Source organism: Lycorma delicatula, chromosome 8 (assembly GCF_047948215.1).
Source record: "Lycorma delicatula isolate Av1 chromosome 8, ASM4794821v1, whole genome shotgun sequence".
Lineage (NCBI taxonomy): Eukaryota > Metazoa > Arthropoda > Insecta > Hemiptera > Fulgoridae > Lycorma > Lycorma delicatula.
In genome coordinates, this window is record NC_134462.1 from 39749674 (window position 1) to 39763381 (window position 13708).

Sequence of the window (13708 nt, forward strand, 5' to 3'; positions counted from 1 at the left end):
ATTATTTTCTATACCAGGACTAAATATTTACTTGAAATTGATTTTAAAAGCACAATTAAAAGATAACAACAATTAAGTGATATATCAGTTGAAAGAAATGGTTTTACATGAATTTATAAAAAAAAAATACAATTTAAAAAAAAAAGAATATTTGGTTTTGGAATATTTTCAACAATGTGGAACATTTGGTTTTGGCAACCAAAAGTTCCACTTATTTGATAAAATGTTTCATCTCATTACAAAATTTTGATTAACTACTCAAATTCTACCTACCTAATTTTTTTTTAGGTTTTTTTTTAGTATTGTAATGATGTGGTAATAATTACATATATATATATATATATATATATATATATATATATATATATATATAATGAATATTTGAACCATTTTAATCAAGAAAATACTAATTTCAGTAATTTTTTTTTTCTGTGAGAAATAACAGATTTTTGTATAACCATACCTCTATACATAAATAGTCAACTTTCCTTTAGAAAGTGGTTGCAGCTGAGTCGTTTCTGGTTCTATGGAATTTTCTCACTAGCTATGTATTTCTACAAGGAATTCTGAGCATATTTTTGTGTTTTCTTTAATGTATTAAAAAAATAATTTTTATTTAATGTATTTAAGCCAGTCAGTGGAAAGTTAATGAGTAATTTATCGTGTTTTCCATGTTCCATGCGAATTCTTATTGCTGAATCTTATTTAGGAGCGAAAATTTCCTGCAATCTGTCAGAGGACGCAGTATGATAATTAAATGGTGATTCAATAATCTTAATGAAAATTCAGAAATTTCATTTTTGTATATCTTGGTTATTAGCGGGCAAAATGATAGAATTTATGAAAGATTTTACAGGCATATAAATTTCTTCCAGTGGATAAAACTTTTATTTAGTTATTACCCATATGTTACAATTGTATAAGGAAAGAAACTACGATGAATTTAAATTTTATTTTCATTTTTATTGTTTTAACTTATCATTTTTGTTAATTATAACAACATTTTTAGTTCTACAATTCAGTTTTTCCGTCCACAAATTTTTATTTATTTCGTATTTATCTTAATCGGATATAATTTCTTGCTTTTTCAACCTTATAAATTTGTATGTCAGCTATATTGTTATTTATATTGAATAAAGAAAATAATTTAGGAAATTTATCTCGTATTCATTTTTCTTTTCATTACATACAAAAGAAATTATTGTATAAGATATAAACTATTTGATTGGCTCTCATTGTAAACCTTATTTACGATCTTCTGAATTATTAGACTTTATATTTAGGAGGGATTTAATGATCCGAGATAGGCGTTTCAGTCTTAGACTTACTATACATCCAAATGTTAAAGTTCCCATGTCGATCGACAGGTAGCTCCTCCAACAGGATGACTCAAAGAATTAACCGAGAATAGTTCAGCATCTCCACCATCTAGACCTAGCAGAGTGTAGATATCTACATCCATAGGTTGAAAAGATAAGAAAGGAATATCTGTACTTGGAGGAACCGAAATACGGAAGTACTGGCTTCGAGGTAAGCTTAAAATTACCCATTTTGCCAAAAGATGTCTTAGAATTTTAATAAAATAAAGCATAAAGCAGTTTATTACTGCTATTTTAATTTTACACTAATCAGTTTAAATAAATTCTGTATCTTTCTTCTGAAATTAAAGTCCAACTTGGAATACCTATTTACCAGTAATTTTGTTCATTGCTGAAACTGTATGATGTGTAGAACAATCAATTTTTAATGTAATCATTTCAGCTAAATATTTTATGATGTGTAGAATAGTTATGGAGGGGAAAATTAAGGAATGACTAAAAGAGAAAAGAGAATTATTTCTTTATTAAAAATAAATAATTTGAGATTATTCTTGTTTGTTTTTAGTAAAGAAAATCATGGTAACTGCTCAACATCAAACCAAAAAATTTATTCGTAAGAAAACCGTAAACTTTTAAAACTCTTTACATTATTAGCATGAAATTAGCTGTTGAACTTCATGGATGGTTAAAAATTAGATGATAAAAAATGTGGTTCAATTTTTAAAATATTTACATTCCATCTATACATTTTTATAATATAAAATTTTTATTCCGTCCTTTAAAAAGATACAATCGGCTATTGAATTAATATGATTCATTATGAATTCTGTGTGTTCCTTTCAAAATGTTTTTATTATTAATGATTTAGCTATAGAAATCTCAGTTCGTGCTGAAGTAACTTAAAAATCTTTAAAAGTTTCATTCAGTCAGCTCTAATTGCCTTAGGTAATTTTAATAATAGTTCTGAAAATAATAGACTTTAAGAAAACCCGGATTATCAGAAAAAAGATTAATTTTATTAAGTTAAATTAAAAAATCAAAGCAATTAATATAAATAAAAAACAAATTATATTTCATACTTCATGGGGACTAAATAACTTACGAGAGGTCTCATGGTTTATGAAACCATGTGTTTTTGTATTACATAATTTTTAAAGTTATTTTGGTTTTTAAGAGTGTTTGAGAATGCAGAACTATTTAAATTAATGAATTTAATTTTTGTATGCCTTTATTTTTAAATCATTTTTTTTTTGTTTTTCCTTTTTATACCTCTTTTTCACTCTCTCTCGTATTTATATATATATTATTGTGCTTGTGTGTTTAATGGTAAAATCTGTTAATTGATATATAAATTTGTGTGTGTGTAGGGATGGCTTCATTTGGCTATATAGTATATATTTAACATTCTTTAAAATTTGACTAAATATACCGGATGGTCCATTCAAATTGAGACACATCTTTTTTTTTCCCTGTTTAGTCTCCGGGAATCACCGTCAGGTATTACTTCAGAGGATGAATGAGGGTGATATATATGAGCGTAAATGAAGTGTAATCTTGCACAGTCTCAGGTCACCCATTTCTGAGATGCGTGGTTAATTGAAATCCAACCACCAAAGAACACCGGTATCCACTATCTAGTATTCAAATCCGTATAAAAGTAACTGCCTTTAGTAGGATTCGAACGTAGGAACTCTCGACTCACAAATCAGCTGATTTGTGAAGACGCGTTCACCATTAGACCAACTTGGTGGGTCTATAACTTAAAAAACTACACATTTTATGAAAAAAATGTTTCTCATTAAAGTTTTTCCATTTCAAGGGGGAAATACGTCCACAACCTATGTTATCCTTGATAATGTTAAATAAAAGTCATTTTAAGGTCAACTTAATTTTTTTATAATAGGAGGCCATATTTTTTTATTGCAGAATCGAATTCTTTCCAAAAAAAAAATCCATTTCAGACTTTTTTCTAAAATTGATAGGTTTTTTAGTTATTCATCTCCACATATTCTGTAGATCTATAAACTGGTGCTTCTAGTTTAGTTAGGTCTAGCTCAGCTATCGAGTTACATCCAACTGATTTAAATTTTAAATTAGATAAAATAAAATTTTAAATAAAAAATCAATTAAAAGGATTAACCGAAATAAGATCCATTTACATTTTAGTGCATTTTTTTAATCAAATAATATATACCGGATGGTACACTGCTTACATGTGTTGAACGATTTGGTCAGTTATGTCGACTCTATGAAAATATTTGGTTTAATGACTGATAGTTTACTTTTTTTTAATGCTCTTTATTTAAAATAATTACAAAAACTTACTCTACTTAAATTATAGCAACGAATGTTCGAAGTGGTGTCCTAATTCTTTGAATTTTTCGATACGTTTTAATAACGACGAATTAGAGTTTATCACCTGATATTTCTACAGACCTACGTTCTTTAATATTTTCAGGTGTAAGTAGTACTTCTAGGTAAACTTTTTCTTTAAGGTAACCACATAAAAAAAAGTCTACTGGAGATATTGGGGGAACGAGCAGGCCAGTGAACTGGACCAGCTCCACCAGACCAGCTTGACCAATCCAACGATCGTTGTATTCGCGGTCCAAAATTATTCTGGTGGTAATTAGTACAAGCAGTAAAGGCAACTGATTTTCCAGAAAATCTGCGTATTTCTGTTCGTTCAAATTTCCATCGAAAAAATGCGGTCCGATTAATGTACAGCTATGATTCTGCACCAGACATTGACAGTCCATGAACGTTGATGTACTACTTCTCTTAGCCACCGTGGATTTTACACTGTTCAATAATGCATAGTCCGTTTACTGCTCCATGATAAGTAAAACCTAATTCGTCGGAAAATAGAACATTAAGAAAAAAAATTTTGAATTACCTGTATTTTTTCCAGCGCCCCTCGACAAAATACTACTCTTAATTGAGTGAAATATGATACAGATGGAATTTAAAGCGTTTTAGTATTACCAGATCATTGATTTTTGATATCCCGGAGCCACACGAAATTCTTGTTGAACTAACATGATGATCTATAATAACCACTACAGCCACAGTTATTTCATTGTTCTCTGCTGTCACAGTATTTTGATGGTTCCTATTTTTGGCCCCCGCACTTCCAGCATCACTAAAATCTTTTACAATTCAGTACACAGAACGAATTAATAAGTATTTCTACCGAGGAATCGTAGAACATACAAAGCTACTGTCTGATCAACATTTCGATGACATTCCCCGTAAAGCAAAATTTGGTCAGTTCTTTCTCTAATGGTAAATCGTTCCATAATTTCCAATAAATATAAAAACTAAATAGTTTAATATTTATTAATAGTTGAGTAGTAGCAAAGTAATAAAAAAATTAATTGAAGAGTGTAATAATACGTCCACTTAGACAAATGTTATTTGCAACTTGAACTTTACTTTTAGACTATTTTAAAAAGTTCGCTGGTGTTTTCATGCTTAACTACTATTTATTCCTTTTAATTATTGTTAGCATTGATTGTTTTTTATTTTAAATTTAAGTTTCATTAATTTAAAATTTATCATCAGCTAGATGTTACTTGACAGCTGGGCCAGACCTAATGGCACTAAAAGCACCAGTTTATAGGCCTACAGATTATTTGAAGATGAGTAACGAAAAGTTTATTAAATTTTAGAAAAAAAAAGTTTGAAATCGAATTAAATTTTTTTTTTACAAAGAATTCGATTCTGCAATAAAAAATGTAGGTTCCTATTTTAAAAAAATAAGTTCACCTTGAAATAACTTTTACTTAACCTTATGAAAAACAACATAGATTGTGGACGTATTTGGAAATAGAAAAACTTTAGTGGGAAACATTTTTCCTAAAATGTGAAGTTTTTGAGATCTAGATGTGTCTCAATTTAAATGGACCTTCCGGTATAGTATCTTTATTCCCAAAATTGACGTGGCATTTTTTGTTTGTTTATATTAATATTATATATACTTTAATAAAATATCAGTAAAAAATAAATAAATAATTTTTTCTGATTATTTTATTTTACTTTATTTTTTTTAGCCTTCCGCTTTCTTCACCAGATAAAAATAAATCCTTCTATAGAACTAATAACTATAAACTATAACGAGTTTTACAAATTAAATCACAACAAAAGTAAGAAGTAAATAAAATATATAATAACACTTTTTTTTTTTGTAAATTTTATCTCATTAATTAATTTATAAAATAACGAAATCATATTATTTCACATAAGAGTGATAATCCTCTTTTTAAATTGGATGGCAAATTTTTGTGTATTATTTTTTCCTTAGCTTGTAAACTGATTTCTTTTTCATACTGATATAATTATTCTGAAATAAATTCTTGGGGATTTTATCCTTCTTGTTGTATTACAGCCTACATTATAAATAAATTTTCCCTTTTGTTATTTTTTACTTTATTTTTTACTAATAACATTTTTTAAATTGTTTGAATTCCACCACAAACAGATGTTTTTAAAATTTTAATAAATACTTTAATTTATTATACATATATATATATATATATATATATATATACACATATAAATCCTAGGTAGGCTATATAAACCCACCGGGTTGGTCTAGTGGTTAACGCGTCTTCCCAAATCAGCTGATTTGGAAGTCGAGAGTTACAGCGTTCAAGTCCTAGTAAAGCCAGATATTTTTACATGGATTTGAATACTAGATCGTGGATACCGGTGTTCTTTGGTGGTTGGGTTTCAATTAACCACACATCTCAGGTACGGTCGAACTGAGAATGTACAAGACTACACTTCATTTACACTCATACATATCATCCTCATTCATCCTCTGAAGAATTATCTAAACGGTAGTTACCGGAGGCTAAACAGGAAAAAGAAAGAAGGTAAAGGCTATATAATTTTAATACAGGGCTATTTTCTGAATAAAATTCATACATAATAGCTATCAGTACAAAATACAATAAAAAACCTTTTGTCTAGTCTAAAAGCTGTTGTTAGTGTAACTTATCTTATTATAGGTTATGAAATCAAGTGTTAATATATTAATATGAAATATTATATTAATATATTGACTTATAGTAATATAAAAAATCCTTCTATCATTTTTCAATTTAAAAAATCAAATACAGATAGATAGTGTCATACTCTTATCAAATCAACCAGAAATATTTTATTTTTTAACTTTTTTTTTAGAATTCATTAATTCTTTCTTTATTTTTAATTTGTCACTACATTGATAACAAAAAAACATATATCATTTCGTAGACTTACGCAGAAGCTGTACTTTGTGGGGCAGTCGCTCCCTGGTCTCCTCCTATAGATAAGGCCTGTACTATCCTTGGATCCGCTTTACTACCTTCTCTGAATTCTTCAAGTGTTAACCTGTCATCGTGATTCTTATCCATTTGGTCGAATATTTTATCGACCCTTTTTTGTGGAGTATTTTCATCTTCAGCATTTGGTTGTTGTCCCTATAAAATAAAATATTGTTTTAAATTGATTCATTAATATAGATAAAAATAATTTTAAAAAAATTAATATATTTTAATATAAAATTGATTTTATTTATTTAATTATTATTCTAGTTTTTTTTTTCTTATAAAATTTGTGTTAAAATATTCTAATAAGATGATTCTTGCAAACGTTATGAAAAAAAATTTAATTTAATAACCATCAGAGCCAAATTATTAACGATGAAATATAAAATAATAAGTAACCTTGCGGAAAATTGTGAATACATTTTTCAAAGGAAAAATTTGTAGTAAGGGAATATTCATACAGAAAAGTAACAGCTTAAATATTGGTTAATGCTTATATATCTAAAAATATATAATTAGAAAATGAGCAGAAAGAACTTAACACGCTTCCTTACTCTATCAATATATTGGCTTTCTAAAAATATTGTCATTATTCTCAGTAAACAAATATTCTGGCATAAATTCTAGTTTTCCTCACTTCTTACTGCTTGAATAATATGTAAACGATTATAAAGCGTCTATTTTTAAAGAAAATTATTTGCAAAACATAATAATTATTAAATTATCGTTATACTTGATTACTTATATGTAATTAATTTATACTTAATACGTATTGAAGAATTTTTTTTTGTTGATGACTAATAATCACATTAGTAGAGAGCTTGTGCGTGGGAATGTGGAAGGAAGAAAAGTTGTGTGTCATGCAAAATTCCATATCTGACCGGGGTTCCAACTCTTCGGGATAAAAAGTTGAGAACTACCAATTTTCCACGAAACTCGGCAATACGTAATTAGCATAATAGTATTCATATTACCCAATGGTTCATGTGAGTTATTTCCTTATTAAAACTTCTTTTTTTTTTAAGGAATAGATTCCAAATATATTCGTTTCCATATAACGAGTGGAAGATATTCGTTATGTCCCATAACAAATATACGTAATATAAAAAATTACTGGGTGGTCCAAGATTAACCGAACAAGACATGGGAGAGGAGAAACCGAAAAACGTTAGTTTATTCGATGTAGCAACAAGCAGAAACATTTCGAATACCACGCAGCAAAGTGTGACGTACACTGACCTTTACGGCGGGAAGAAAAAAACACCGAAGGGGGGAATACGACCTTTAGCTGTGAAGGAAACGCAGTTGAGATAAAGTCATCCATCAGTGCAAACACAGGAATATAGCGCTGACAAAGGATACTAGAATGTTGATCGTTAAGGAATATTACGCACAGGGCATATCGATTTAAAGAGTCCAAGAAAAATTCTGTGCAGAGTTCACCAGTGATCAACCCGTGACGTCGAGCTCATAAAGAAGTTTGAATGACCTGGATTTGTGCTTGATATCAAGCATCTGAGGCGCAGAAGGAAGATATTTTCTAGCGAGCAACATGCCAGCGCATCTTAAAGGACCTGAACCTGAAGTCATAAAAGTTTTACAAAAGTTAAAGCCTACAAACCATTATAAAATTGTATGGTATTGCACATGGCTACTGCAGGAAATCAAAATTGGTTATTCGATCCAATCCTCTACTTTATGACTGACAAGGCGTGGTACCACCTTTGAAAAAATCGTGATACTGGTTTGTCTAAAACCCTCGAAATATATTCGAGCTACCACTCCATGATGCAACGATTGGAATGTGGTTGTGCTGTTTTGGGGACGAGCATTATTGGACCCAATTTCTTCAGAGACAGGTGAACTGAGCGCGTTATATTGCCGATATATTTTAGCCCTTTGTAGAGCAACTGAAGCCAGACGAATGAAGTTTCGCGTATTACCAAAAGGATGTTGCGACAGCACGCGCTTCCTTGGAATCAGTACACTAAGTTTTCACATCTGACAGGACTGTCTCGAAGTATTTATAGCCGCCGCAGTTGCCTGATCTTTCCATTTGTAATTTTTATTGTGGGTAACCTGAAAGGCAAGGTTTATCAGAACAATCCACGAACTCTTGACGCACTGCAACAGAATATATGCAACGAATATATATACGCAATAGAATATACCAACATCCAGTGGGACGAGTTACTGCCAGTCGGACTGAATGTGATTCATCGTGCCTGGACCATGACGGTCAACATTTCTCTTTCATTTGGCAGAATCTGAGTTCGAATTCTGATCAGACGTGAACAGAAGTGTAACTTTTATTTAGAAGCTACAAAATTTCATTTTTTGTCATAAAAGAAATACCGGGCATAAACCTACAGTAACTGGAATTATATTTTTCGACAACGTGGTATGAACCGAAGTAAAATCATATACTAGCATATAATGTTTTCATTTGTTTCTGATTTGTAGTAAATTTTTTGATTTCATATAAATTTATTGATACATTATTTTTTTACATTAAAAGTCTTTATTTCTTTGGAACATGGAAACCACAGGTTAGGTGACGTACCATAATTATAATCATAATGCTGCTAATGTAAATAAATTGATTAGCAGCGCCTGATCAAAATCCTTTCTGCTTGCTGTAGATCAATACTTACAAATTTAAAATGAAAGCAATCATAAGAGAAAGATTAAACGGTGAAAAATTAATTGTATAGTCTGTTTATTATTTGCTAAAGGGAAGAGTTTAGTAGATAAGGGAATATCATGCTTTAAAAAAGGAAAGCGCATATTTAAACCAGGATATGTAGCTACTTCAATGAACAAGTTAAATTTAATTCTTATTAAAGTCAGGTGACCTATCTTCTAAAATTATTAAACTTCTAATGTTTTAGAAGAGGTGTAATGGGAAGTATAAAAAGAATATGAGTAAAGGCAGTTAGAAATAAAGAAAATTACAGAAGGGAAAAGGAGAAAAAGATAAAAAAATAAAGCTGGTTAAGTACAGATTGACAAAGAATATTAAAGTTGTGTGTACGTTCGAGCGCGCGCGTATGTGGGTTAAAAAGATTTCCGCTCATACGAACATTAATGAATTTTTTAGATCTGAAAGACATTTTTCCTTTCTTTTACTGTCAAGCTGATAAAAAATTTGTTTATAATTCCGAGTGGAGTACGTGGTAATCTAACATTTAAAATTTTGATTTAATACATTTTACTTTTTTTAATTTAATTCTTGGTTAAATATGTACGGTATTTAATTAATACTTAAATTTATGACTAGAGATGTCTTAAATAAATAAAGCAATATTTTGTGGATCTATCTGTTTGCAACAGCGTCACGCGAGAACCAACCAACCGACTGCTTTCACATTTTCAAGATACAATTGTGTTATTCCAAGGAAGGTTTTAAACATTAAATCGAGGGCCTAGCCCTCTTGGGGGTTGAAATATTAACAATATTCATTAAAGAAACAAAGATTAATCCTTATACTTCATTATATTTCTGTCACCATAGCAACAGAAGTATAATAAGCAAAATTACGAATATTATTTTCTCTTAAATGTATCTGTAAAACATTAATTATTTTCACATAGATAGCCCTGAGAAAGGCTGTTGGCTTCGGAAACTGGTCTCCGGTGATGTCGGCTCGGCTTTAGTCGGGGAGTTGCGGCTTGTCCGTTGGAATCGGTTCGAAATTCTCCGCAACGGCAGTTGCATCCCCAGTAAAGCGTCGGTCGGCTTTCGTCGCCTTCCGCCAGCGCGGCCGAGGTGGTTCTCCCCGAACGTTCCCATACTGGGTGGCTCCTGCTGGTGGGCCTGTTGGTCAGCCTGCCGGCCAGGGCGCTAGAAGCCCGGAAAGCTTTAGTGGGAAGGTAGCTTTCAAGCCCGGCCGTTCCCTCAGCGGGCCAACCAGGTAACTTCTTTCTTTTTTTTCTCCTGGTGATGGTTCACCAATAAGCTTTCGCTGTGCGGTGCGTTTGTTACATGCTCATTTTGTGTCGTTTGTTTTATAATTTTATTTTATAAAACTAGAAAATTAATTATTGAAACAAAACTAGAATCTTGTAAAAAATAAATAAACATAATAAAAATAATTAATAAAATCTCACTAAATTGAATGGAGTAATGCTGTTTAAGTCTTATGTCGATTCTCAGATTTTAATCTACATTGAATTAAGTGTTACTAAGATATTAATATTTATAATTTGGTACTGACTTCTAAAATTACATTTTTTTAAATTAATTCAAATGTATTAGTTTTTAATTTTTTTCTGTCAGTTTATCTTATTTTTTTTCAAACTTGTTGATATTATTATTTATTTTATTACTGATCTTCTCTTCAAGTAATTTATCCAACTTACTTCAACTCATTTTTTATTTCCACCAAAAAAAATTATCATCGTCGAACCTTACCATCATAATTTTCTATGTATGGATTAAAATTCCGGTTTAAAATTTGAATTATTTTATCTCATTCCTGTCTTCGATTAAATATTTCACCGCTATTTACTGTATTTTTTGTTATCTAACTCCTGTACTGATTATAAAATAATCTTCTTTTTAAGACTTTAATTAGATTTAAATATTCTACTCATTTTTAAATCATGAAGTACCATGTTCATAAACGTAATCATACAATTTTCAAAAAAAATTCCATCAAATATACTAAAACTTAATTTATAGGTATTATTTTTGAAACAAAAATTACTGAAAATATTTTCCCAAATAAATTAAAGTAGCATATATATATAGTGGGTGATTCATCGAAGAATGTAACAAACTTTCAATATTCTATTTGTAAAAATAAAAAACAAGATTTATATAAACAGAGATTCGGAAACTTTTTTTTGTGAATTTTGGCTAGCGAAAGATTTCGCCTTCATTTCTGCGCATTCAGTAAAATTAAGACTGTAATTCTTGGAACCCAAATAATGATCTATATTTATTTAATGTTTTATATAAAATCTAACCTGAAAATTTGAAAAACGCCGGTCTCAGAACCGTATTTTTAGTAGTTTTCATTACGTTATACTGAATTGTTTTATGTAATGATGAAGTCAAGAAAATAAAAAAGAGTCTTCAAATTTTGTAAGAAAAAAATGAGTAGGGTTGAGTTGTGATCCTACTCTTTTTATTGAACATTGCTTTATTATTTTTACAAAATTTTTTTCCAAAAATAAAAATTATTAATATTATTTTTTCTGCATTTAAACATTTTTTAAGTTATGACAAAAATTAGTTAAATAACAAAAATACAAGTTAGTTGATATCGGTTAATTAATTAATTAATAACCAGTTAAATAAAAATTGTTAGTAGATATCTCTTTAATTTGTTTAATTTTTTAATTAATTTGTTTAAGATATCTTTATCTTATTTATGTTTAAATATTGGGTTGCCTGATATTATATTAGTTAATCAATATTAAAATGGTGAAAGTAAATGAAAATGCTTTTTGGATGAATAGTAACTAGAATTCTAGTACGGAATGATACGAATGACGACAATGAAATTGTGGGTAACAAATGTAAATCTAATTTTACAATGAATTATTTAAATTAAATATTCCATTTAGCGAAGGAGTTTTCTTATAGAATTTCTAAGTTAGAGCAACATCGACTGAATAAATTTTAAAAACGTTAAAGAAAAGTAGAAAAATGGATGTTTGCAATGAAATAGAATACTAAGAAATAAGAAATATTTTCGAGTTTTTTTCAGCGTAGGTTAATTGTACAATAATTTTTTTTTTTTATTAAGATTTAAATTATTATTTTTTATAAATATTACAGCAAATGTGAATCTAAATTTATTAATAAAACGTTCGAACATAAGCTGTTGTATCCCTTAAATAAAACTAAAGAAATATGTACTTATACAGTTTTATAAAATTTCACAAGTAGGAAGTGAGTTCACCAATAAATTTTAGAAGATTTCATAATTATTAAAAGATTTGTGTAATTTATGGATAAATCAAGATGTAATTGTTATAAAAAAAAAGCAAAACACAAACTTGTTAATTATTCTTTGTATATTTATAAATATCTGGTTACCAAATGGTTCACATCATTTACCAAAAAATCTGCAAGGTTTCACGTACAAATATAGTTTATTTTTTACAGCAGTCGATAATTTTTTATGTTTAATCTTGAAGTAACAACAATTAAGTTTAAGTTTACACATTCTTCGTTAAATAGCAGTTCCATTAGACTGTTTCAAAGGTCAAGCTGTTATGAGCCCAGGCTTCAGGATCATGACGTCACCACAGTAGAAATCACAGTGTGCCAACTGGTTCGACAGTGAATGTCGTACAATAAACTTATACGCGAGTCTACTGTAGAAATAGTATAGTAAATGGTTGAATACTTTTGGAAACCGGAAGTTTTTTGAAAGGACACTTTCCAGGTTAGCCTAAAATAAGTGCCAAATCTCAGAAAGAATTCGACTGTCTTTTCAAGGAAATCCTAAACGATTAGCGTAATGCTCTTCTCCTTCTTTCTTCTTTGGTCTTTAGCTGGCGTTTGGATTGGATCGACTCCTTAGCCCGTACGTTGTTGTGGGTGCCAATGGTTGTCTCACTTCATTAACAAGACGCTTCCATACATGGCGATCCATGGCCTCATTAAGGTTTAGCCTGCGGTTTTTTATATCATCATCGATCTAATTGATTCAGGTTTTATTGGAGCTGTTCGTTTGACTTTCCAGTGGGTGGGTTGTTCATATCAGAGGAGTTTGTACGGTAGACGGTTTTCACTCATTCTGCAGATAGAGCCAAAATATCGCTGTCTTATTTTTTGAAACTGTTCCTCGATTGTTGGCTGTTGATCGCAGCGATGACATCCTCATTTCAGATGTGATCGCGAAGTGAGACTCCGATGATCTGGCGTAGGCATCGCATTTGAAACACTTCGTTTGCTCAGTTCTGTCTTAAGTAGCGTCCACGTTCCTGCTCCATATAATAAAATATTGCAGGATCAGGGTCCGGAAAAGTTGAACTCGGGTCTCGGAAGCGAGATGTTCCTTTGTTTCATAAGCACCACTTCAGGGAAGCAAATGCTGCAGTTGCTTGTCCAATTCGACT

At 30.0% G+C, this 13708-nt stretch overlaps 1 protein-coding gene across 1 annotated transcript in view; it reads right to left on the reverse strand.

The window, feature by feature from the left end:
* Positions 1 to 1342: 1342 nt before the first annotated feature.
* Positions 1343 to 13708, reverse strand: part of LOC142329213 (frequenin-2-like) — a 179652-nt gene continuing 167286 nt past the window's right edge. The window contains exons 7-8 of the mRNA XM_075373618.1: positions 6585 to 6784; positions 1343 to 1565 (exon numbers count right to left, since the gene is read on the reverse strand). Of these exons, the coding sequence (XP_075229733.1) occupies positions 1343 to 1565; positions 6585 to 6784 (423 nt within the window). The remainder of the gene's footprint in view (positions 1566 to 6584; positions 6785 to 13708) is intronic.